Source organism: Schistocerca gregaria, chromosome 11 (genome assembly GCF_023897955.1).
Source record: "Schistocerca gregaria isolate iqSchGreg1 chromosome 11, iqSchGreg1.2, whole genome shotgun sequence".
Taxonomy (NCBI): Eukaryota; Metazoa; Arthropoda; class Insecta; order Orthoptera; family Acrididae; genus Schistocerca; species Schistocerca gregaria.
The window spans coordinates 51,583,586-51,611,458 of NC_064930.1; the positions used below are offsets into that span (position 1 = coordinate 51,583,586).

General features: G+C 40.2%; 1 protein-coding gene across 1 annotated transcript in view; it reads left to right on the forward strand.

The window, feature by feature from the left end:
* Nucleotides 1–27,873, forward strand: part of LOC126295123 (large subunit GTPase 1 homolog) — a 178,126-nt gene that overhangs the window by 55,184 nt on the left and 95,069 nt on the right. The window contains exons 6-7 of the mRNA XM_049987393.1: nucleotides 6,117–6,359; nucleotides 8,739–8,983. Coding sequence (XP_049843350.1) covers nucleotides 6,117–6,359; nucleotides 8,739–8,983 — 488 coding nt within the window. The remainder of the gene's footprint in view (nucleotides 1–6,116; nucleotides 6,360–8,738; nucleotides 8,984–27,873) is intronic.

The following is a 27,873-nucleotide window of genomic DNA, read 5'->3' on the forward strand; positions in this document are numbered from 1 at the left end:
TTTTTACCCTCCACGCTGCCCTCCAACGCTAAATTTGTGATCCCTTGATGCCTCAAAACATGTCCTACCAACCGATCCCTTCTTCTAGTCAAGTTGTGCCACAAACTTCTCTTCTCCCCAATCCTATTCAATACCTCCTCATTAGTTACGTGATCTATCCACCTTATCTTCAGTATTCTTCTGTAGCACCACATTTCGAAAGCTTCTATTCTCTTCTTGTCCAAACTAGTTATCGTCCATGTTTCACTTCCATACATGGCTACACTCCAAACAAATACTTTCAGAAACGACTTCCTGATACATAAATCTATATTCGATGTTAACAAATTTCTCTTCTTCAGAAACGCTTTCCTTGCCATTGCCAGTCTACATTTTATATCATCTCTACTTCGACCATCATCAGTTATTTTACTTCCTAAATAGCAAAACTCCTTTACTACCTTAAGTGTCTCATTTCCTAATCTAATTCCCTCAGCATCACCCGATTTAATTTGACTACATTCCATTATCCTCGTTTTGCTTTTGTTAATGTTCATCTAATATCCTCCTTTCAAGACACTGTCCATTCCGTTCAACTGCTCTTCCAAGTCCTTTGCTGTCTCTGACAGAATTACAATGTCATCGGCGAACCTCAAAGTTTTTACTTCGTCTCCATGAATTTTAATACCTACTCCAAATTTTTCTTTTGTTTCCTTTACTGCTTGCTCAATATACAGATTGAATAACATCGGGGAGAGGCTACAACCCTGTCTCACTCCTTTCCCAACCACTGCTTCCCTTTCATGCACCTCGACTCTTATTACTGCCATCTGGTTTCTGTACAAATTATAAATAGCCTTTCGCTCCCTGTATTTTACCCCTGCCACCTTTAGAATTTGAAAGAGAGTATTCCAGTCAACATTGTCAAAAGCTTTCTCTAAGTCTACAAATGCTAGAAACGTAGGTTTGCCTTTCCTTAATCTTTCTTCTAAGATAAGTCGTAAGGTCAGTATTGCCTCACGTGTTCCAACATTTCGACGGAATCCAAACTGATCCTCCCCGAGGTCTGCATCTACCAGTTTTTCCATTCGTCTGTAAAGAATTCGCGTTAGTATTTTGCAGCCGTGGCTTATTAAACTGATAGTTCGGTAATTTTCACATCTGTCAGCACCTGCTTTCTTTGGGATTGGAATTATTATATTCTTCTTGAAGTCTGAGGGTATTTCGCCTGTCTCATACATCTTGCTCACCAGCTGGTAGAGTTTTGTCATGACTGGCTCTCCCAAGGCCGTCAGTAGTTCTAATGGAATGTTGTCTACTCCGGGGGCCTTGTTTCGACTCAGGTCTTTCAGTGCTCTGTCAAACTCTTCACGCAGTATCGTATCTCCCATTTCGTCTTCATCTACATCCTCTTCTATTTCCATAATATTGTCCTCAAGTACATCGCCCTTGTATAAACCTTCTATATACTCCTTCCACCTTTCTGCCTTCCCTTCTTTGCTTAGAACTGAGCTGCCATCTGAGCTCTTGATATTCATACACGTGGTTCTCTTCTCTCCAAAGGTCTCTTTAATTTTCCTGTAGGCAGTATCTATCTTACCCCTAGTGAGATAAGCTTCTACATCCTTACATTTGTCCTCTAGCCATCCCTGTTTAGCCATTTGGCACTTCCTGTCGATCTCATTTTTGAGACGTTTGTATTCCTTTTTGCCTGCTTCATTTACTGCATTTTTATATTTTCTCCTTTCATCAATTAAATTCAATATTTCTTCTGTTACCCAAGGATTTCTAGCAGCCCTCGTCTTTGTACCTACTTTATCCTCTGCTGCCTTCACTACTACATCCCTCAGAGCTACCCATTCTTCTTCTACTGTATTTCTTTCCCCTATTCCTGTCAATTGTTCCCTTATGCTCTCTTTGAAACTCTGTACAACCTCTGGTTCTTTCAGTTTATCCAGGTCCCATCTCCTTAATTTCCCACATTTTTGCAGTTTCTTCAGTTTTAATCTACAGGTCATAACCAATAGATTGTGGTCAGAGTCCACATCTGCCCCTGGAAATGTCTTACAACTTAAAACCTGGTTCCTAAATCTCTGTCTTACCATTATATAATCTATCTGATACCTTTTAGTATCTCCAGGGTTCTTCCACGTATACAACCTTCTTTCATGATTCTTAAACCAAGTGTTAGCTATGATTAAGTTGTGCTCTGTGCAAAATTCTACTAGGCGGCTTCCTCTTTCATTTCTTAGCCCCAATCCATATTCACCTACTATGTTTCCTTCTCTCCCTTTTCCTACACTCGAATTCCAGTCACCCATTACTATTAAATTTTCGTCTCCCTTCACTATCTGAATAATTTCTTTTATTTCATCGTACATTTCTTCAATTTCTTCATCATCTGCAGAGCTAGTTGGCATATAAACTTGTACTACTGTAGTAGGTGTGGGCTTCGTATCTATCTTGGCCACAATAATGCGTTTACTATGCTGTTTGTAGTAGCTTACCCGCATTCCTATTTTCCTATTCATTATTAAACCTACTCCTGCATTACCCCTATTTGATTTTGTGTTTATAACCCTGTAGTCACCTGACCAGAAGTCTTGTTCCTCCTGCCACCGAACTTCACTAATTCCCACTATATCTAACTTTAACCTATCCATTTCCCTTTTTAAATTTTCTAACCTACCTGCCCGATTAAGGGATCTGACATTCCACGCTCCGATCCGTAGAACGCCAGTTTTCTTTCTCCTGATAACGACATCCTCCTGAGTAGTCCCCGCCCGGAGATCCGAATGGGGGACTATTTTACCTCCGGAATATTTTACCCAAGAGGATGCCATCATCATTTAATCATACAGTAAAGCTGCATGTCCTCGGGAAAAATTACGGCTGTAGTTTCCCCTTGCTTTCAGCCGTTCGCAGTTCCAGCACAGCAAGGCCGTTTTGGTTAATGTTGCAAGGCCAGATCAGTCAATCATCCAGACTGTTGCCCCTGCAACTACTGAAAAGGCTGCTGCCCCTCTTCAGGAACCACACGTTTGTCTGGCCTCTCAACAGATACCCCTCCGTTGTGGTTGCACCTACGGTACGGCCATCTGTATCGCTGAGGCACGCAAGCCTCCCCACCAACGGCAAGGTCCATGGTTCATGGGGGGAGGAAAAAAACACTATGTATCACTAGTATATTCTAAAAGTTCACAAATTTCTTCGTCGGTAAGTCCTCTGCTGCAGCTTGGTGTAGGTCGCATTTTTCACAAAAAGTGGAGAAAATACACAAACTGCAAACTCTTATCGTGAAGAAAAACACACAGAAACAATGATAAATAACAGTACTGCACAAAAACAATAATGCAATAACAGAATGTAAACACGTACTGCGAAACACGATGTCAATAAACAAATGATGTAAAAGTGTAATAATCGAACACTAATATTTCACTGAAACGATACTCGATAGTCGATAGCTATCGACCTACACGTAGCTCGGGGCAATGAGCATCTGTAATTGGCACGTCGACACCGTCTAGTGCCTGATTCTGTAAGCTAAACGAGACGAAGCAGAGTACCGACGAATCGACACCCTGACAGTATTAGCGTCAGTAACAATAGATCGTTACCGTAACATTCGAAAGGCTAGTACTGTAGTGTATTGGAAAAGAAATGTGAATTTTTGAAGTCTGTCATTTCATTCGTGATCTCATTATTCCCCATGTGGCCATGGATGAATATTTCCATTTCTTCCAAGATACCCATTTTTCTGCTCTTTTCTAAATTATGTGGTACTTTGAGATCATTGTCTATTGTAACACTGTGTCCTGTTTCATTTATGTGTTTTGCTATAGCTGATTTATTCGGTTTGCCAAGTCTGAAATCGTCAATGTGTTCTTTAAAGCGGATTTTAAAATTTCTTTCCGTTTGGCCAAAGTAATATTTGTTGCAATGACTGCATGTAATTTTATAAACTCCTGCTTTGTTAAGTTTCTCTGCAGGATGTGAGATGTCATGTATCAGTTTCTTTTTTAAGTTGTTGTTGGTAGCAAAGGTGATATTGATGTCTGTTTTTTTAAACAGCTTGGCTATTTTGTCTGATATGACACCTAAATACGGTAACGTTATGTACTTGGGGTTTCAGCTGTTGTGAGCGGAAGCTGTCACACATTGATTGTTATTTTTGGTTGTGCATTGTGATACTGTGTCCATTTCATGTTTGTGATATCCATTATTATATGCAAAGTATTTGATAGTGTTCATTTCTGTCTCATAGTCGGCAGCATTAAATGGGAATTTCTGAGCTCCGTTCAAGAAGGATCTGAATGCAGCTTGTTTATGTGAGTTGGGATGTGTGGAAAATATGTGTATTTCGTCAACCTACATCTGTAATACGATAACAAGATGTGTAGAAGACGTGTAAACATCTGACACCACACCGATCGATAAATCGATAGTCAAATTGAAACCGGCTGTATTCGGACTGCCGTCGAGTCCACTGCACTACAGAACTGTTTGTGATCGTGTTTCCATGTTACTGCTATGTTAGTGACAATTTGTAACAATGGCCAAGAGAGCCACAGAAATGGAAACACCTCAGCGCATCACGAGACTGCCGTGCCAAAAGAACAAAGTGAGTGAAGGTTACATTTTCGTGCAAACACCAGTCCAGCTTCCAAAGTGACATCGCCTCTTACTAAGTTTTCTCTTCTTCCTCAGGATGACCATAGAATTTATGAAGAGACTATGTAACTTCAGTATGACCTTATTGTAAAGTTGTTTTTGTAATGCCATTTAGCCTGAAGATGAGGTATTCTCTCGAAACATGTTGCTAAATAAATAAGTAATACAATAATTGACAAAGTTTGTGACTGGTAGTGGTAATTTAAAAAACCTTTACAGAAATATATCTGCTTCCTGAATAGTTGACTAATAACTTTAAGTACGCCCCAAAGTGCTGATATCTTTCATAAGTGGTCACAATGAAGCACTTTACGACATTGGGTATTATGTTTTATTAAAAATGTGATGCTGTGTAAAGTACAGAAGTAACTCACAAATGAAAACTGTTGTCATTCCGCATTTATATGAGGCACACTTAGCTCTGTGATGGTAGTTATTGTATGTTTTATTAAAAATGTGATGCTGTTTAAAGTACAGAAGTAACTCACAAATGAAAACTGTTGTCATTCCTCATTTACATGAGGCACACTTAGCTCTGTGATGGTAGTTATTGTGCCGATCACAACTTTGGAAGAAAGCCCAACTTGTCACGGGTACATGTGTGTGGCGAGTTCCGATTGACGTGCTGGTCCCCCAACTCGTCAGACCTCAACTCAATCGAACATATCTGGGATCAGATTGAATGTGTTGCAGAGTTATCCGCTTAGGACTTGTGTCAATGTCCGATGCCAACTCCCTCGAGCTACCTACCGAGTCCTCATTGCTTTTGTGCCGTGACATATCACCACTGTTATCCGTACAAAGATGGACAGGTCAGCTGTTGGGTAGGTGCTCATAATGTTCTCGCTGATCGGTGTTTGTCAACTTACCTTTACATTCAACTTCTGTGAATGTAAGTGAACTTGCAAACTGTAACATCTACAGGTCTACTTGAGACTGGTGCTTCAGCCGAAACAAACTTGTGATGAGGAAGAAGCCAATTATTTGTATCTCACCTGGAATATTTTATTATAAAATGTCATATTGTAATGTTTTGTATGCTGTGGGCCTGGCTGAAAACAAAATAGTGATTCTCTTACCTTTAATATATTCCAAGTTTTTTGAAAAGATAGCAGGATTTTATGGACACCCTAAACTTTGTCCCTCTCTCAATATCTGGATGAAGTCAAACAGAAAATGATTAATATTGGTACTAAGTATTTCTGCCACACACTGCACAGTGATTCGTGGAGTACATATACGAATTTCGGAATGACAGCATGCAGGTGTACGTGTAAGGAGGCTGTAAACTGCACCGTTACGTGTCGCTACGTAGAGATCGTGAAAGTCATCTGTGGCGCACGTCAGTAGCTATCTGAGACTACAGCAGTATTCCCCATTATTACGTGCAGAGCTTCTAGTACTGTGCTCGCAACAGCGACACGGGGGCAGAACTTTGTGAAAAATGTCAAGTTTTCTTTCAGCGAGTGAAGAACAGTCGGCGAAAGAGGACGTGTCTGAGGACGACGGGGACCGCAGTGGAGAGGAAGGGGACGAGAGTGACGGTGCCGGAGACGGTGAGGGAGACAGCGGAGGAGACAGCGAGGAGGAGTACGCGACTGCGGGCGAAGACGAGGACTCGGAGGCCGACAGCTCGTGGGAGGACGCGTCGGACGGCGAGAGCCGAGGGGCGACGCCGGCATCCACCAAAGGTACGGCTGCCACAGGTGAGCGGGGAGTGCCTCTTGTCCATTATCTGCACCTGAAAAATGAGACTCGAAATTTAGGAAAACAAATTTTCCCGGGGTCTTAAGCCGCAACTGAAATTTGAGACTCTAAATTCAAGGGGAGAGAAAAGTTTAAGGCCGCTCCTCCAAATTGAAACAAAGTTGATCCATTGTAATATGAGACACAATTGAGGTCGAATGAGTGACGATACAGCTACAGTAGTTTGGTTCGAGTCGTAAGCTTAGCAGTTAAGCTTTACCAGGTAGCTACTGCTATGCGTCAGGCGCTCCGTCTGTATTTATACGGGTACCCTTCCTTTACCACGTGCTTCGTCTGGATTGAATCGATTGCTTATTTTGGTTTGATCTGATAAGTGCCATTCTCTTTGTTATAGGTGTTTACATCACCCTAAGCTGAAAATGCATTACTCTCAATGTGGGATTTGTTATTAATGTTAAGAATTGAGACATATACGGGTATATTACACGTGAACATCAGTACTACTGTTATTTGAAGACTGACAAGGATGTGAACAGTTCCAACATGACTTACATACAGCATGACTTGCATACAGTGTGATACATATTAGTCACGAAGTGGTGGTGGCTCCTCTTAACACAATGGTGGACAGAGATCTGCAACACTTAATGACAAGATTTTCCTGTGGTCACTGGCTGTCACTGCATCTACAGCTGCCATCAGAATGTGTACTTGACCCAGAACACAAGTGAAGATGTTTATTAAGAAAATGCATCACATATATTGAAGTCGGGTGATGCTGAAGGAATCAGATTAGGAAATGAGACACGTAAAGTAGTAAAGGAGTTTTGCTATTTGGGGAGCAAAATAACTGATGATGGTCAAAGTAGAGAGGATATAAAATATAGACTGGCAACGGGAAGGAAAGCGTTTCTGAAGAAGAGAAATTTGTTAACATCGAGTATAGATTTAAGTGTCAGGAAGTCGTTTCTGAAAGTATTTGTATGGAGTGTAGCCATGTATGGAAGTGAAACATGGACGATAAATAGTTTGGATGAGAAGAGAATAGAAGCTTTCAAAATGTGGTGCTACAGAAGAATGCTGAAGATTCGATGGGTAGATCACGTAACTAATGAGGAGGTATTGAATAGAATTGGGGAGAAGAGGAGTTTGTGGCACAACTTGACTAGAAGAAGGGATCGGTTGGTAGGACATGTTCTGAGGCATCGAGGGATCACCAATTTAGTATTGGAGGGCAGCATGGAGGGTAAAAATCGTAGAGGGAGACGGAGAGATGAATACACCCAGCAGATTCAGAAGGATGTAGGTTGCAGTAAGTACTGGGAGATTAAGGAGCTTGCACAGGATAGATTAGCATGGAGAGCTGCAGCAAACCAGTCTCAGGACTGAAGACAACTGCTACTCAGTGATGACCTGTCAAGTTGCAGCACTGTTCCACATTATAGCTTTTTGCCAAAGCCTTCTTCAGCAAACACACACACACACACACACACACACACACACACACACACAAAATGGAAAATCCAGGATGGACAATGGTAGATTGCTTCTCACTGTATAGTGGAGATGTTGAGTAGCAGGTAGGAGCAACAGAAAGACTGCCAAACAAGTAAGCTTTTGGCCAAAAGGCCTTCTTCCAAACTAGACGAGACACACACACACACACACACACACACACACACACACACACACACACACACACACTCACTCAAACTGTTTGTGGCTGGTGAGATCAGACTGGCCTCAGCCACCAGAAATAGAGATCATGTATGTGTGAGTTGTGTTTGCATGCAGTTGTGTGTGTGTGTGTGTGTGTGTGTGTGTGTGTGTGTGTGTGTGTGTGTGTGTGTCATCTAGTTTGGAAGAAGGCCTTTTGGCCAAAAGCTTACTTGTTTGACAGTCTTTCTGTTGCGCCTATGTGTGACTCAACACCTTCGCTATAATCTATCCTTTTCATAATATTATCAAAAGACACACATTCCGACAGCCAAGCGCGCGCGCTCGCTCACACACACACACACACACACACACACACACACACACACACACACACAAACACAAGACTGGCATTCTGGTCGGAGCTGGTGGTGGTAATGATAATGGACTAGGTTTTCTTGCTCATGTGAATGTGTTTGAGTTTTCTTTGCCGAAGAAGGCTTTGTCCGAAAACTGTAATCTGTAACAGTCTTTTCAGTGTGCCAGTCTGCAATTTGACGGGTCGTCTTTACAGTAAGTAGCAATCTCTCCTCTTCCTGATATTGTCGCATACACACACAATCACTTTCACATCGGACTGCTATTTAGGCTCCTCACGTGTAATATTTAGATGGCTTTTACAGCTATGCGGCAGTGTGACACTAGAGTGCTCACCGTTTCAGAAGTGACACCCGAGGGCAGACCGTCGTCGTCTGACGGCGACAGCTGTGGGAAGCTGCTGAACTGCGAGGAGCTGGTGGCGCTGCTGCAGGGGGCGTACCGCGGGCGCGAGACGGTGCTGCCGGGCGTCACCACGGTGGGGCTCGTGGGCTACCCCAACGTGGGCAAGAGCTCCACCATCAATGCACTGCTGGGCCACAAGAAGGTGTCCGTGTCTGCCACGCCGGGCAAGACAAAGCACTTCCAGGTGGGTGGCGAACGGATTTTCTTTAGAATAGTGCTTCTGATCGGTGTGTTTCACTCGTACCCTCTCGCAGTCTGCTCGACGTAAAGCGACACTAAATATTTAGAGGCTTAATCGTCACCTAGGAATAAAATTGATCTGTGACCTCATGTCACCATATTTACTCGAATCTAAGCCGAACCTTTTTTCCGGTTTCTGCAGTCCAAAAAATCCTCTGCGGCTTAGAATTGAGTGCAAAATAAGCGGAAGTTCTGAAAAATTTTGGGAGGTGCCCCCACAACTAACTTCTGCTGTCGAATATATGTAGTGCTACACAGGCTTGCTTTACAGGCACAAAGATAAATACTGGCGCCAAAACCTCTGCGTCAGTAAATAAATTAAAAAAAAACAGTGGAAGACAAGCTTTTTTTCTCCGCCCTGAGTTTTGACCACTGCATTTTCATACATTATCCAACAAAGTAAATACAAATTCTGTATTGTTCATCTTCGAATGTAGAAGCATTTCAATGTACTACGAAAATCCGACTGGGAAGACTATTTGGAATGTTTTTCAATATGGCCAACTCTACGTTCTATGTCTTCTTTGTGTTTGCTGCTATCTCATTTAAATCCTGTCTGCTAATAAACTACGAAACTAGACTGAGACAACGGCAAACGCGGAAGAATATACGTATTGTGTCATGTTTATATTCGTATTATTCCTATGCCTAATAGTGATACAGTCAGAAATGAAGCATGGCAATTGACTAGATTTTTAAATCTAAGATGACTCTTAATTTCCATGCAGAATAAAATGTACACAGTACGGAAACAACTGGTTCTCCCGTAGCACTCTCCATACAGTGACGTGGTCAACGTTACCTTGTACAGCAGCAGCTTCTCTGACGCTGACATTAGGGTTATCGTCAACTGCACGAAGGATTGCCTCGTCCATTGCAGGCGTCCTCGCCGTTCTACGTCTTCCCCAGTCGTGAGTCATAGGGTAGAATGTTTTCTGCTCCCTAAGACGCCAATCAATTGCTTCGAATGTCTTCCTGTCGGCACACCTTAATTCTGGAAATCTGTCTCGATACAGACGTACAGTGCCATGGCTATTGCCCCGTGCTAATCCATACATCAAATGGGCATCTGCCAACTGCAAAACAACTAACCTGTTGATGCTACGTACTGATGTGCTTGATGCTAGTACTGTAGAGCAATGAGTCACATGTCAACACAAGCACCGAAGTCAACAACACCTTCCTTCAATTGGGCCAACTGGTGGTGAATCGAAGAAGTACAGTACATATTGACGAAACTAAAATGATCTATAATGTGGAAATTAAGCATTTCCCGACACGTGTCCACATAACATCTTTTCTTTATTTGTGTGTGAGGAATGTTTCCTGAAAGTTTGGCTGTACCTTTTTGTAACACCCTGTATAAAAAGTGGTATTGGACATTTCATACAAGTGCAAGGGGAGGCTGTACCGTTATACTATGAAAACTCGGCTGTACCGTTATACTATGAAAACTCGGCTGCGAGGCACGACACATTTTATTTGTGTCGAGTTACCTTACTCGGCAGTGCTGTCCCGAATTAGCACTGGGTGGTCCCTTGTGAGCACTGCCAGTGACGCATACGTTTGCTAAATTCCCGTAGGCAGGCACGGCTACTGGGTTAGGAGCTTGCCCCAATGTGGAGGACCACGCCAGTACTGTCACGATCGCGAAGCACCGCTCTCTGAAACGGAAGTTTTGGTGCTGTCGTGCCCGGGGATGGCTCTGTGTCATATCTGCTAACTCCACAGGGCAGACTTAGAATCTAACTCCACAGGGCAGACTTAGAATCTAACTCCACAGGGCAGACTTAGAATCTAACTCCACAGGGCAGACTTAGAATCGTAAGCCGGTCTGTCAGAGCTGACTGCGCGGAACAGTTTCGGTTGCTGGCTGGCCCGTACTGAGTCTGAGACTGAATCGGACCTGAAGTTGTGGAGGTTTCTGTCAGACAGCGCCCTGTGTATCTGTACTAGGAACATATAGTGATTAGTAGGAATGTCATTGTGCCATTACACTGTTTCCGGATATGTACAGGTCAACACCTCTGTGCTTTGACGGTGTGGAAATATACGGCAGGTTGACCCACTGTCACACAATCTTTCTGCGATGTCACCACAATTGCACAGTGTAATCCGGTCGCCTCGTGGCGTACGAATGGTCTCACTTGCAAAATTACGTATCGGAACCTCTGTGTTTGCCCTCTTGTGTCACACACAGCTGCAGCATGGCTCCTTTCATTCAGTAAAGCCAAAAATTTTGTGATGATGTTACACTTTGATGTGACACATATTACCGGTGACGGATAGAGTGGCAGAGACCTAAGTTGTTGAAGTCTGCATTCCAGCTGTTCAGGAAATCACTTTGGCATTATTCTGGAAATGCGTTCCACACAATAGTTTTTTCATCTCAAGAAAGAGGGAGGCATCACTGGACGCTGTGTCAGGAGAACATGGGGGTGAGGCAAAGTCTTATAGCCCTAAGAAGCATCGCGTGTCGTGTCCCGTGCAGAACGAGCTGGCAGATTTTTGTGGAGCAAAAACGTCCCCCTTGGGTAACTTCCCACTTTGCTTTATCACGACAGCCTATCTAAACCCTGTCACGGGATTACAGTAGTGTGCCCTTGTGACAGTTTGCTCCTTACTGTGGCAGGCCCAACAACCAGTCGGCATCCACTCGGATGACTACACTCGGCAGCGACTGATCGGTACGTTTCCACCATTCACTTTACTCCTTTGCCTCGAGGCCGTAGTTATTGAATGGACCCAGAATACATCCGGCGGAATTAGGCAGCGTGGCCCGGCGGAATTAGGCAGCGTGGCATTTTATATATAAAAGAAAAAGAACCCTTACTCACAATTTATTGTGTTGAAATATTTTTATTGACATCGTACAATGCTTCTGTTACTTTCTTACACAGCTGTCACATTTTTTTGAGCATTTCTGTTAACGTGGGACATGTTTTTCCAAGCCAGTGCTGTACCAGGTGAGGTCCTGTGCTCGTAACCAGCTTTTGACAGTCAGTACGACTTCCTCAGTGTCTAAGTGCTAACCTCCGATATGACCTTTGATTTGCGGGATATCTGTGAAAATCAGTGGGGGGAAAAATCTGGTGAATATGGAGGATGCGGGGAAACTTCCCAGTCAAATCTTCTGAGATCCGCCTGGGTCATTCGAGCTGCACTGGGCCGAGCATTGCCACAGAGGAAGAGAACTTGTGACGATTCAATGAAAAAGTTGGAATTTGAGATTTCGCTTACTGTTTTATCAATCACAATTGGCGTAAGAATCGTGGATTGACCGTTGTCATAAAATATTACGTTATGAAATGTGAATAATCTTTACTTGCAGTTTCGCGTGGCTTGAAGCAGCCACAGCTAGCGTGCTATTGATTAAGAAATTGCATTATCGTCTTTCTAATTACTTCACGATTGTAGATACGATCATTCCCAATCGTGAAGTTATTGTTGTAACAAAACAATTTCCTAAGGGACCAGAAAGTTCTTAAGTACGCAAAAACAACTGTAACATTACACAAAAGGGAAATTCAATATTAAAGCTGGTGCAAGAAGACGATAAAACAGTTTTCTTTTTGTCTATGCAACATGCACGTAGAACTGCCGATCTTGGTGTCTGTAATCTTAGCGAAATGTGTAATTAAAATGAAAATAATACTGAGGAGATGATAGGAATGAGCACTGCTAAATGATTCAATATTTCCAGAACAAATATTTATTCTAACACATATAGCATACCTTATGCTTAGTACTACGATGACGGTAGATTTTTATATCCGTTTCATGTCCATTGAGCTCTCTTTTACATAGCCATTGCCCTGTTGAGTCGCCCGTGCGTCGTCACGATAAGTTATAACAGTTCGACTTTTTACACTTCACTTAAACTTAGATGGAACACGTTTTTATACATTTAGTAAAAATTAGACCAGACTATCACAAATCTGCGTCCATCTTACTTAAGAAAAACGGTACAAGTGTTTTGCACTTAGGGCTTCATTTGTTCTCCAGCGAACAAAATAGTGAAGGATCGCATATCGATCCGTATTCTTCTGTTTATATTGCCACCCGAAGACGACGGATTACATTCTCTGGGAAATTCCACTGTCGCTTTGCGACGCCTTGTTATATATTAGTCATTCTTTATGAACAAGTATTTGCCTTCTGGCTGAAAGTGTTAACTATTTGCTGTTTTAATTAAGCCAAAAATAACGAATATCACAAACTACGAGACAAAAATCCAGGACGTTTTCCTGAATGAACTGAGCTGCACGAGGATGCCACGCCAACTTTGTAGAAAGAAGTCGGAACCACTATTAACGATGCCAAAGCTCTTCTTAAACCTTTTTATAAAAAAAGCAGCTAATTTACATGAATGCGCAGCTGCTTATTACAAATCAGTTTAAAGTCCATAGAAAAGACCATCCGATCCGCCCAATTTCCAGCCCTATGAACAGTGCTTTTCATGACTTACAAGGGAATGGTCAGACTTGTCATTCCGAAACATGTATTGCTTTTTTAGCACTGTTATTTAACTGCGCAAAAGGTCCGTATGCAAAATTGTAGTTGCTGACATGAACTGGAAGTCACCGAAAAAAAATCACGAACATGGCTGTTTCCTGCTTGGCGCTTGCAGTGAAGGCTGGGCACCCCTGGAAATGGCGAGTCGCGAGCGTTGTCGGGAAGTGCGGCCGTCTTATCGCGGCATTCACTAAAGAGGAATATCGCTGCACGGTTTTGGTGGAGAGGGGAAACGAATATTTGTTTCTGTGGCATGCACGTCCTTTTAATTTCTGGTACGTATTTCGAAACATACCGTCCTGAAATTTGTTAGAGATGTGAAAGATGTTCTGTACATGTTCATCTATCTATACTCCGCAAGCCACTTTACGGTGAACATTCAATCTCCCCTCACAGGTGATGGCGAACCCTCTAAATGTTTTGCTGCTCACCATGGAGATATACCACAGACACCAAATGAAGCAATCAACAGAAAACACGCGCGAAGACTATGTGTTGTGCGACATGGTTGTGAAACTTCTACATGAGCATGTAAATGGCGCAGACATGTGGCTAGAAACAACTGAAACACTCGATATTGCAGACTGAATCTACAGACGGCGAAGACACTGACGAAAGTTGCACTCATGAAGACTCTTCGAGTGATAGTGCCACATTATCTCCGAAAGTAACACCAGCAACTACAATTACCCTATCAGACAAAGAAAAAGCGGTGACGTATTGGTCGAACGAAAGTGGTAAGAAATGCCTACGTGTCAGTACTGTTCAAAATAAGTATCACTTTGTCCGTTCTGAACGTGAATTGTATAGATGGAAAGAAGTCTCTGGACGACGTAAGAGTCGACTGGAAATTGCGACGGAGATAAATGGGCGACTTTTTGAGCTGTTTACCGATGCCAGACAACAGTCATTTAGTGTCAATGATACAACTTTGCGTGATTGGGCGTTAGAGATTGCCAACGCAATAGGCGCTAAAGAAATTACTGATTCTCAAAGTTGGATTAGTCGCTTCAAAAGATCACATAAAATTGTGGCAAGAAAAATAACAAAATTTGTATCGAGAAACAGGCCGGAAAATGAAGTGACACAAATCGAAATGATAGCTTTTCTTACGAATGCAAAAAATAAGATCGCTAGTTTTAGTGAATCGTACGTGTACAATGCAGATCAGTCAGGTTTTCAAAAAGAAATGCGCGCGAAAAGAACGCTGTCATTCAAACGGGAAAAACATATTGAGGCGATTGCGCAGTCCATGACTGCACTCACCCATTCATACACTATAATGCCCATAATTAGTCTGTATGGTTCATTGCTGCCTAAACTATATGTGTATCTTCAAGAACCAACTGGACGTTTTGGACCACACGTCAAAAGAACAATGTCCTACGCAAACAATCTTGTGGTAGATGCATCGAAGTCTGAAAAAATGGGAAATGAAAACGTTACACTTTTCATGCGTCATGCTTTTCTTCCGTTCTGCGGAACAAATCTCTTCTCCTTCTAGATTCGTGGTCAGGTCACAAAAGGTCTGATTCATTAAAATCTTTATTTCGAGCCCACCCTGACAAAGAAGTAGAGATACTTAAGGTTACACCTGGCACGATGCCGTAATTCAACCTGTGGACAGAGAATTTTTCCGCCAGTGGAAGGCATTTTACAGAAAAGTAACAGAGAAAATTATTGTGTGCAGATCACTGCAATTTCCTGTCTATCACCATGACAATATTCTCAAGCTGAAATCAGTAGTGCATTATCAATTTTCCTCCCCACGGTTTCAGAATTTGATTAAATATGCGAGGCACTCCTCGAAATATACTCATATTAAGCCTGATTCATTCCTAACACCAGCCCAGTTTTGTCTACGGACATCTAACAACGTCTGTGATTCGCAGGGCTGTCATATGTCGTCTTTGCTTCTATGGTCTTGGTGCACAAAAAACCTGTGTTTTGAACATTGTATCAATATTTCGCATTTTTACGGCAATTACAAGAAATAAAATTTGGACGGGTTCTAAACCTTATATTTATTTGTGTCTATTTCATAGCTCTTTGGAAAGAATGTTGTAGATAACATATCAGCCATATTTGTCAACGAATGTTTAATTATTATACCATCGCTTTCACTGGGGGAATCAGGTCTGCAAGAGCTGTGCCAAGACAGCGGCGCGCAGCTAACGCCACTTTGTCCCTAGATGGCGTCGGTATAACGTAGCGAAAGAGGTCAGGGTTGTACAAGAGGCAATTATAAGTGCGGAAACCATGCGACAGTAATGTCTTACTTCTTAAAATTGTTCACAGACTTCCACGTCATGTCAGCAGCTAAAATTCTGCATACAGACTTCTTGCATTGTTAACTCACAGTGGTAAAAAAAGCAACACAGATTTCAACATGACAAATCTGACCATTACCTTGTTAGCCAAATTCTTGCAAGATATATTGAAAAAACCATTCGTTTTCCACAGCAGTTATTCTGTTTCTAACAGTTAAGATTTAGTTAATAAAATTAAAGACATTCTCTCTGACAGAGATATGAAATTAATTTCCTTTGACATTAAAAATCTTTACACAAATGTGCTGGTACTTGAAGCCTTAGATATAGCGGAAAAAAATTATATTAATTCAAAAAAGATTTTCTGATGACCGAATCACTGACTCATGCATTTACTTTGTATTGTAGTGAAATATGATTACTTTGAGTTCAATGGAAAACTATATCGACAACTAGATGGTCTTGCAATGGGAACCCCTTAGCAGGAATCCTTGCAGATGTGTTCATTAATTCCATAGAAGTAAAATTTTTCAGTAATTTCTCACAACTCTAGGCACTCTTTCATATACTAGATACGTTGATGACATTTTGTTCATTTACAAAGGGCCTAATGATGGTATTGACAGACTTTTAAATATGTTCAATGAGTTTCGTTGAAATATTTATTTCACCTGTGAACTCAAAAATGAGTTCTGGCAGTTAAACACTCTAGATCTCACTCTTACGATAGTAGACGACGAAATTGGCTTCGCTATCTTCTGTAAAGAAACCAGTTCTGATCAAATTATACTATTCGCTTCAGTACACCTGCATTCTCATAAGATGGCCTTTTTCATTCAGCCATTCATAGAGCCACCTCCACCCTCTTTATTATGAAAATCTCAATTCTGAAATCAATTTGATTAAAACTGTTGCTGTCAGAAACGACTCTGATCCTTCTAGTAGATAATATTTTTAGTAGGAAAACCAATAAGGGAGTCACCACCCTAGGCCTTTCTAATAATGAACCTAATGAAAAGAAATTTTTTTTAACTATACCATTTCTGGGTTCAGCGTCTTACAGGATACAATGTCTACTTCAAACTAAATATGACTGTAGAGTAGCCTTCTCCACCAATAATTCTTTAAAAAGTAACGTACATAACTTGAAACCTACAGTGTCCCCTCTGCAGAATTCTGGTGTTTATAAAATTATTTGCGGCAATTGTCCAGCCTATTACACAGACCAAACAGGCAGAGCTATTTCGACAAGATTCAAGGAATACCATCTAGGCAAAAAAGGCACCAATGTTCACAATTCATATTTCGCTGACCATTTGTTAATCACAGGATATAATTCTAAAGATGTAAAACACGTCCAGAACTTGCACTCGGATAAAAAAGGCTTTAGGCTTAACATCATCGAAGAGTGAGAGATTCTTAAACACCTATCTCTGAAGGATGAACTAGTGCTCAAGAAACAGTTCCAGTTACACAAGAAAACTTTTTTCAAGGTACGGAGCCCCTAATTAAAACTAGACCGAATGGCGATTCGCTCCTCAATGTAGACTTTTGAACATCATTTTCCTTTCCAATTTTATGTTTTCTCTGTACATTATTCAAACTGTTTTCTTTTGTAAAATAAGACCATCACAGTATGTTGTAACTTTTGTGCACTGGTTCCTGTTGTTACTGCTAATGTTTAAAATTTGTCTTTGCAGTGCCACATTTGCTCTTGCCTGTAATTCAGTCACTTCCTGCTAGATGGTATGGACCTGTTTTGGTGTCTAAGTCGTAGCTGCCTTGGCCCATTAGCCATCTAGTGCGACGGTAGCGGCTGTTTGAAGCAGTTCTTACCCCTGAGTGACTTTGCGGCTGACATTGTATTTTGATGGAATATTTTATTCCAGTTGACAAATATGTTACATTTTTGCATGTTGTTGTTGTTGTTGTTGTTGTTGTCGTTGTGGTCTTCAGTCCTGAGACTGCTTTGATGCAGCTCTCCATGCTACTCTATCCTGTGCAAGCTTCTTCATCTCCCAGTACCTACTGAAACCTACATCCTTCTGAATCTGCTTAGTGTATTCATCTCTTGGTCTCCCTCTACGATTTTTACCCTCCACGCTGCCCTCCAATACTAAATTGGTGATCCCTTGATGCGTCAGAACATGTCCTACCAACCGATCCCTTCTTCTGGTCAAGTTGTGCCACAAACTTCTCTTCTCCCCAATCCTATTCAATACTTCCTCATTAGTTATGTGATCTACCCATCTAATCTTCAGCAGTCTTCTGTAGCACCACATTTCGAAAGCTTCTATTCTCTTCTTGTCCAAACTATTTATTGTCCACATTTCACTTCCATACATGGCTACACTCCATACAAATACTTTCAGAAATGACTTCCTCACACTTAAATCACTACTCAATGTTAACAAATTTCTCTTCTTCAAAAACGCTTTCCTTGCCATTGCTAGTCTACATTTTATATCCTCTCTACTTCGACCATCAGTTATTTTGCTCTCCAAATAGCAATTTTTGCACTTCAGCTTTTATTCTTGTGACAATTTCTGTTTGACGAGAAACTTTTGCTCAGATCTTTCTCGCCAATGGTGTGATTACACATAACTACACTGTTTGTATATTTTATGGAAGTAATCCTATTAAGTAAATTGTATTTCAAGCCCTGTGATTATATTTTCTAGGTAATCCTATGTAACTGTTATTCTGATGAAAACTGCCATAGAGCTGTTGGAACCATGGCCAATTTGACAGTAATTTTGCGCAACCGAGGTAGCTATATATCTCATAGTTAAGTTAACGAGTTGCTGGACCTCAGAGAATAAAAATGTTTAAAATTTCAAGTACAGTGTCATTGCCTACACATTAAATAATCTTCAAGAATGAGTAAACAGAGAAATAAATTTCACTACATAACGCTTAATTCTTGTCACGAATCAGCCTCATTCTTTTCTTTGACTGTTTCTGAATTAAACATAAAGCTACCGTATTTACTCGAATCTAAGCTGCACTTTTTTTCCGGCTTTTGTAATAAAAAAAAAGTGCCTGTGGAAGTTCTGAAAAATGTTGGTAAGTGCTGCCACAACTAAATTCTGCCGTAGAATATATGTAGCGCTACACAGGCATGCTTTGTAGGCACAAAGATAAATACTGGCGCCGAAACCTCTGCGTCAGTAAATAAATTTAAAAAAAAAGAAAAGGGTGGAGGACGAGCTTTCTTCTCCACCATGAGTTTCGACCACTGCATTTTCATACATTATCCAACGAAGTAAGTACAAATTCCGTATTGTTCATCTTTGAATGTAGCAGCATTTCAATGTACTATGAAAATCCGACTGTTGGGATGTTTGTCAATATGGCCAACTGTATGTTCTGAATTTTTTCCTACCTTTGAAAAGAGACGGTTGCTAATGGGAACTTTTATGAATTGTGAATCACATGCAGTATTCTCTTCACCATAAGAATAATATGAATATAAACATTTTGCCATGTATTTTTTCATGTTTGCTGCTATCTCATTTAAATCCTGTCTGCGTAATAAACTACGAAACTAGAGTGAGACAACAGGAAATGCAGAAGACTATACATATCGTGTCAGGTTGGATTCCTATTATTCTTATGCCTAATAGTGATACAGTCAGACATGAAGCACGGCAATTGACTAGGTTTGTAAATCTAAGATGACTCTAATTTCTGTGCAGAATGTAATGTACTAAAGAGGCGCCTGCAAAGATTTTCAAACGGAGAAAAATTTTTGCTAAACTCTAGTTCAGAACATCTTCTATCATAAGCAGTCTATTATTTGGCTCTTGTTGATCATTATCAAAGAAAGCAGCAGTGTAAGTAACAACAAACAGCAGTCTCTTGCCATTGTTTTGCTAATGAGTCGATTCCTCTCTCTCTCTCTCTCTCTCTCTCTCTCTCTCTCTCTCTCTCTCTCTCTCTCTCTTATATATATATATTAAAAACAAAGATTCCAAGACTTACCAAGCGGGAAAGCACCGGTAGATAGGCACAATGAATAAAACACACAAACACACACACAGACTTTGAGATTTCGCAACCGGCGGCTGCTTCGTCAGGAAAGAGGGAAGGAAAAGGAAAGATGAAAGGATGTGGGTTTTAAGGGAGAGGGTAAGGAGTCATTCCAATCCTGGAAGCGGAAAGACTTACCTTAGGTGTGTGTGTGTGTGTGTGTGTGTGTGTGTGTGTGTGTGTGTGTGGAATGACTCCAAAAACCCACATCCTTTCATCTTTCCTTTTCCTTTCGAAGCAGCCGCAGGTTGCGAAAGCTCAAATTGTGTGTGTGTTTTATAATTGTAAGCAGCGGTAGCACACACAAAAGCAAGCCATGCCGCGAGTGGTGACAGACCGTAAACACGTACCATCAGAATGCGACAAACAATGGATGACACAGTACAGTAATGCATTTTCAGCTTAGTGTGACGTAAGCACCTATAACAAAGAAAACGGTACTTATCATATCAAAGGAAAATAAACAATCAATTCAAACCAGACGAAGCACATGAAAAAGGGAAGGGTACCCGTATAAATACGGATGGAGCAGCTAGCAATGGCTACCTGGTAAAGCTCAACTGCTAAGCTTACGACTCTAACCATTCATTTGACCTAAATTGTGTCTCATATTACAATGGACCAACTTTGTTTCGATTTGGAAGTGCGGCCTAAAACTTTTCTCTCTCCTTCAATTTCGAGTCTCATTTTTCAGGTGCGGCTTAGATTCGAATAAATACGGTATATTAAGTGATGAGATTAACTGTGCACTGAGATCAGAAAATACTCTTACGGTAAGACAGGTGTGCATCATTTCAGCTGGTCATATGATTACATTATCTGTGTTATCTATGTGAATATGTTGGTGGTTAACATAATCTCTAGATCACTTTTCCTGTCAGATGGATTCAAGAAATTCATATTAAAATCACCATAAACTAATAATTCCTTCTTTATCTCCAATATACAGAGCAGTAACCTGTTAAAATATTAATTAATGTTTTCCAGTTAATTAGCAGACATGTATACTCTAATTATTACATTTATTACATATTCTAGTATTAACTCGTAAGCATATGCTCTTGTATCTTGATCTATATAGAACTTACTTATTTTTAAAATAATAATAATAAAAATAATTTATTATTAATAACATTTATGTAACACAGTCTGCTTTACTCATATTCAATTGACATGTATTTTCAGCTAATTTGTCACCACATGCATTAAGATTTTCTGTCTCTGTGATTGTACACTCTTTACACAGATAACTCGCATCAATTTCCTTTCAGCTGCTGAGATCTTCCAAACAAATTAAAAACTCATTTGCTTTATTTTCTACTTCCACTAATTTTCTGATAGATCAAGTTGATTCATTTTTATAACATGTATTGCGAATCCCTTGTAAATTTAATATAATTTGATACAATTTGTTGGAGTCTGAATCCAGTCTAGTCGGTGATTCACTTGACTCCATTAACAAGAGGCAGCTGTCTGATACCTATTATAATTCTGTGTTCAGTTCTCTCTGACTACTAATTTAAGGGCAAGTATATGATCTGCAGTTGGTAATCATGTATATTCGTCTCATCCATTCTGTTGTCTCAGTTTCAATCTGAGGTGAAATATTAACCATTTAAATCACATATCATCATCTGTGTATACCCTGCCAAATTAACATTTTATGCCATTGTTTCACTACAGCGTCTCACTGTGATCTGTACACTGACATTACTTATTTAATTGCAATAAATATTTATGGTAGTTATTTCAGCTGGGAATGATACTACTTCCAGTGTGTATTTAGGATTTTTTGTAGGACTCCTTTTAGATTAGATTTACTTTCATTCCAATTGATCCATAGTGAGGAGGTCCTCCAGGATGTGGATCACATCAGAAAAACAATAATACAGGACAAATATTTGCAACTCAAACAAATAAGCTAATGTACCTTCCACAGGTCCCAAGTGGAATGAGCGTCATATTTTTAATGTACGCTATATGAAAGAATCGTTTTACAAACACTAAAGCACTGAATTTAAAATAAAAAAAAGGTTGTTTTGATTTATGAGGTAATAAACATGTAACAGAACTGCAACATTACTAATTTACTACACACACACACACACACACACACACACACACACACACACTCACCAGTTGGTCCTACTGAGAAATCCATCAATGGAGTCGAAGGTGTTGGCCACAAATAAATCCTTTAGGCTTCTCTTAAACTAAATTTCATTGGTTGTTACACCTTTTTGTACAAGAGTAAGTGACTTTAAATCCTTGTGAAGATTATTCTTATTTCTAGTATTGATTCCATGAATTGAGCTGTTGGTTTGAAAAAGTGATATATTTTTAATGGCAAATTTCATTAAGGAATAAATATATTGGGAAGCAGTAGTTAGTATCTCTAGTTCCCTAAACAGGCTTCTGTAGGATGTTCGTAAGTTAACACCACATATAACTCTTACTGCACGTTTTTGTGCCCAGAAAACTTTAGCTTGGCTTGATGAATTGTCCCAAAAATAATCCCATATGACATTATGGACTAAATCCCCTATGTCTGACACAATTTGCATTGCAAATAGAAATTTGTTAAGGCACTTCAGCAGTTCTGTGGTGTGCTCCTCCCAGTTGAATTTATTATCAAGCTGTAATTCCAAGAATTTAACACTGTCCACTTCTTCTATCTGCTTGTCATCTTATGTTAGGCATATACTTGTGGGACACCCCTTACAAGTTCTGAATTGCATGTAGTGTGTTTTTTCAAAGTTTAGTGACAAAGGAATGAGGGATAAATGTCGACAAATATTTCATTAGCTGACCTTTCTAAGACTACACTTGATTTGCTATTTATTTAAATGTTTGTATCATTGGCAAACAAAACCAACATGGCTTCCGGTAATGTTACTGATGAAAGGTCATTCATAGACACATGAAAAAGTAAAGGCCCTAAAAAGGAACCTTGTGGGACCCCACATGTAATTAGTTCCCAGTTGGATGATGCCTGATAGCTTCATACATGTCCCTTTTCCTAATAACACCCTTTGTTTTCTGCCAGATATATAAAATGTGAACCATTTTGCAGCATTTCCTGTTACACCATATTATTCTAATTGACTTAAAAAAGAAATTGTGATTTACAGTCAAATGCCTTTGACAGATTACACATTTTCACTGTCAGTGGAGATAGCCGTTCAATATCAGAACCCTTTAGAAATCCGAACTGCGACTTTGGCAGTATGTTACTTGAGATAAGGCAATTATAAATCTGATTGTATGTTACTTTTTTAAAACTTTTTGAGAATACTGGCAAAAGTGAAATTGGACAGAAATTTGATGCTATTTCTTTATCTCCCTTCTTAAACAGTGGCTTAACTTCAGCATATTTCAACCATTCAGGAAATATTTGACTGATAAATGTCTGGTTACACAGATAGCTTAATATGTTACTTAACTCAGAATCACATTCTTTAATTAACTTTGTTGATATTTCATCATACCCACTAGGTGTTTTTGATTTTAAAGATTTTATGGTGGACATTATTTCTGTTGGGGTAGTGAGGGTCAAATTCATATTATGGAAGTTACTTGAAATATCGAGTCTGAGGTATTCCATAGCAGCATCTTACCACAAATGTACTCCTGCCATCTGTGTCAACTCAGATTACATTAATGCCAGAAAACAGAAATGGTTACTTCTAAGGAACCAAGTTTTGGATGTAGTGCACAGGTGATATGCAGGTGTGAAATTAAGAAGATTGTTTTTGTTATTTATAACGGAGCAAGATTCCAGTGCACTACGTTTATAATAATTTAATATTTGTGCAAAATCTGTGCTCAGCAGTGAGTTTGTTTTGTACTCATTTATATTATAATTTGAAGGAGATCCCACATTCGTAATGTCCATTACCTGTCCATCTGTAGTGACTGTTATGTGGGAAAATACAGTGGTGAGCTTAGACACCCGTAGAGATAGGATGTGAAGGGGGTGATATATTATTTGTATTATCATTGTGTTTGTGGGCACATTCCAATCTCTCTCTTTCCCTACAAATTTTGCTCTCCACACATTCCTCTAGCAGCACGGGAGTTATCCCCTGACGTCTCATTACATGTTCTGTCACCCTGTCCATTATTGTTGTCTAGGTTTCCCACATGCTCCTCTCTCCACTAATCCTGTGGAAAACCACTTCATTTCTCATCTTGTGAATCCATGTAATTTTCGACATCGTTCTAGAACACCTCATCTTAAATCTTTTGAATCTTCTCTTCTCTGTTGTTCTTGCTGTCCATGGTATAATTCCATATAACGTTTGTCCCGGTTTCCTGAGGTCTCTAGATGAAGAGACACGGTAAATATAATAAATTCTGCAGTGGTGCAATGAAATTATGCAACAGCTAGTAATATCATTGTCTGTGTATTGGAATTTATGGAAAAGAAGAAAAACTCTCTCATACTGCCAAGTGTCATCAAACTTTGTGCAGCATTTTATGTGTGTAATGTACTTCTCTGTTTCGTGAATCGTTTCAATGAATTTATTACAGTGTTGCTTGGCAACGTAATCGACGACATCGTACGTATGTGTGTCAAAACTGATCCTCGATATTTTAAATAACCTTTTGTTTGGTTTTTGTCCAAATCAGCGCTTGTTTCAAAGTTAATTTCAGCTTTGTGGATTAAATCCTAGCGTATTTTTAACTATCGTCCGTGATTTACTGAACAGCCTGATCCCGCAGTGGCACGTAACTTATTTCAAATCTAGTGTGCAGTTTTCAGTACTTCCCTGATGGACTAAACAACTCTTTTACAATGACGTGATCTCATGTAAAAATCTAACTTTAACTGGTTTTGTCCCCATCAGATAGAGAATCGTAGAATAAGATTCACCACACTGGCAAGCGAACTATATACGCACACTTTTGCGCTCTAAGTAAGTCGTTGTCTCAGAGTAAAAGCTGCACATAAATTCACTCTCCTTTTCATGCATAGTTAAACCAGAACACCTCTATATTAAATATTTCCCATTCTGAAGAGACTTAGAGAGTTTATATTTCATAATCAATAAAATTTTATTGCCTGAGAGAGATAGACTATTAATTTGCCAAAACGGATTTGGATCACAATTAATTCTTATCTGGACGATGACATCACAAATGGACACTTGCTCTGTAAAGCAATGTACTGATTTTACAACAAATTTGCTACCCCTTGTATCGCTCCACAGTCTTAGAAATTTCTCCCTCAAATTAAGGCTGGTGTCTTACAGTAGTAGATTTCTTTTGATAAGGAAGCAGAATATTAAACATTTAAGTCACCTGTGATTCTTCTCGATATGTCTTACCAGTTAACATTATGTACTGTATTCCTTACATTCCTCTGTAAATAGTGAATACTTAACAAAATAACACTTTACCAGTCTCATTGTAGTCATTAATGAAAAAGAAAAAAGAAAAGAAAAGAAAAGGTTGAAAATGTGCGAAGAAATGGTGAATAAAAATCGGGTTTCAAAATCGTTAATGACCTTGAAAAAGGGAAAGAATGAAATGCAAATCAGACTTCGTATTACAGAAAAGCTATCGGACTTCATGATTCGGAAAAGCTATTGTTGGGGTGGTCCTTGTGGCGTTTCTGAGCAAAAGTCAAACCAATTTCCACTACAAAAATTATTTGAAAGAGAACAGAGAATAACAAAATGTGATTAACAGGGGGAAATGGCGTAGATAAGAGTTCATCCTTTACCATGTTAACACGTCTTCTCTCGTGCAGTGTCCAGGTCTTGTTCTCCTGCTTCATTTCTGCGCAAAAAGTCGTAGCTGCTCCGAAAAATTGCAATAAATTTCATCACCCAGGAATTGCTAATGTATACAAATTAAAACCATATTGATATTGAATGCAATGTATTTTACGTTGCTGCTTCCATCCTCCAAATGTCATACAAACTTTCACAATAAGTCTGCACATCAATAAGTTTTTTCATCTTCATCCGACCAAGACTAGCTAATAAGTAGGTTAAGCTTCTGCTCTCAAGAGACAAAAGCGGGTAAAAAACAAAAAGAGTTAAAATTTTAGTACCTTTATTTTCTTATATATTTTCTCTGCCGTCGATCGCTCGTACAGCTGCGATTGTATAATTTATATCTGAGGAAATGAGTGTAGCGTGTCGAAATTCAAAGTCCCGCTACATCGTGCACATAAACTGAAGCGGCGACCGAAAATTTGTACCAAGGCCGGGTATCGAACTCGGGTCTCTTGCTTACTACGCAGGTGCGCTAGCCACTGAGCCACCTCAGTGCAGTGGTCTGCACAACTGCACGGACTACCTCAGCACACCTTCCTCCTCGATCCAAATTCTCAGTGCCACCTCAGTCTGCATCAGATTTCCTCAAACACGTGAACAGAATTGCGGAGGCTTTCCACATTCTGGAATAGCATTTCAGAATCAAACATATATGGGGGACCCAGCCTGAAACTGAGGTGCAAGTACTTATACAAATGAAATGACACAGTTTCAGGGACTTAACCCGTCTCATATAATTATGATTTTCACGTACGTAGACTGAAGCAGTGAGTGAGCCTCGAGTTCAATTCCTGGCTTCGGCACACTTTTTTTACTTCCGTCTGTGTACATAAAAATTTTGTGTGCCTGACTGACTATTAATGCTCATATTCACTGGAGGTGCTATAATCGTGTCACTGTGTGTCCCGACATCTACCATCACTGCTGCTGTGACACCGCAGCTGCCGGCAGCCCCACAACTGCTGCTACCTCCCCAATTACCATTAATCCAATGGCAACAGGAAAGCCACCACCACAGTCTCCGTCACCATTGCCACTGACCACTGACTCCGTTGTTACTGTGGTAACCCACTGTTACCGTCTCAATCGCACCGGCACCTCGTCGTCCGTTAAGTCGGCAGGATGTGGGGCACTGGCCCATTAAGTGTCGATTCGAGTAGCCCGCACGGGTGCACGGCAGCCGACCTCGGTCGCCGGGAAGTGGTACGTTCGGACGGTGCTGACTCCTGCATGTTGAGAGTGCCGACACGTGGAAATGTCACGTATCTGTTCTGTACAACCCCAGAACAGAGCGGCTCCAAACTTGTTCTGTCTCGGTTTATGCTCTCATTATCTGCATTCCACTTGCGGGATGTAGTACATCTTTTTGGTGTCGATTTGGCCAGGCAAAAGGGCTAATTATTGAACACATTTTTGGTGCCAGCATTAAAGTATTGCATTCTTATTGGCATCAGTGTTACTACAAAAGTGACAAGTACCGTATTTACTCGAATCTAAGCTGCACCTGAAATTTGAGACTCAAAATTCAAGGGGCGAGAAAAGTTTTAGGCTGCACCTCCAAATCGAAACAAAGTTGGTCCATTGTAATATGAGACACAATTTAGGTTGAATGCATGACGATACTGCTACAGTAGTTTGGTTCGAGTCGTAAGCTTAGCAGTTAAGCTTTACCAGGTAGCCACTGCTATGCGTCAGGCGCTCCGTCTGTATTTATACGGGTACCCTTCCTTTTTCACGTGCTTCGTCTGGATTGAATTGATTGCTTATTTTGGTTTGATTTGATAATTGCCATTCTCTTTGTTATAGGTGTTTATGGCTGAAAATGCATTATTGTACTGTGTAATGCATTGTTTGTTGCATTCTGATAACGAGTGTTTAAGACCTGTCGCTGCTCGCGGCATGGCTTGCTTTTGTGCGTGCTAACGCCGCTTACAATTAACAAAAAAAGAGAGGAATCGTCTCACTAGCAAAACGATGGCAGGATACTGCTGTTTGTTCTTACTTACACTGCTGCTTTCTTTGATAATGATCAATAAGAACCAAATAATAGACTGCGTATGATAGATGATGATCTGAACGAGAGTTTAGCAAGAAATTTTCTCCATTTGAAAATCTTTGCAGACGCCTCTTTAGTACATTACATTCTGCACAAAAATTAGTCATCTTAGTTTTAAAAATCTAGTCAATTACCGTGCTTCATTTCTGACTGTATCACTATTAGGCATAAGAAT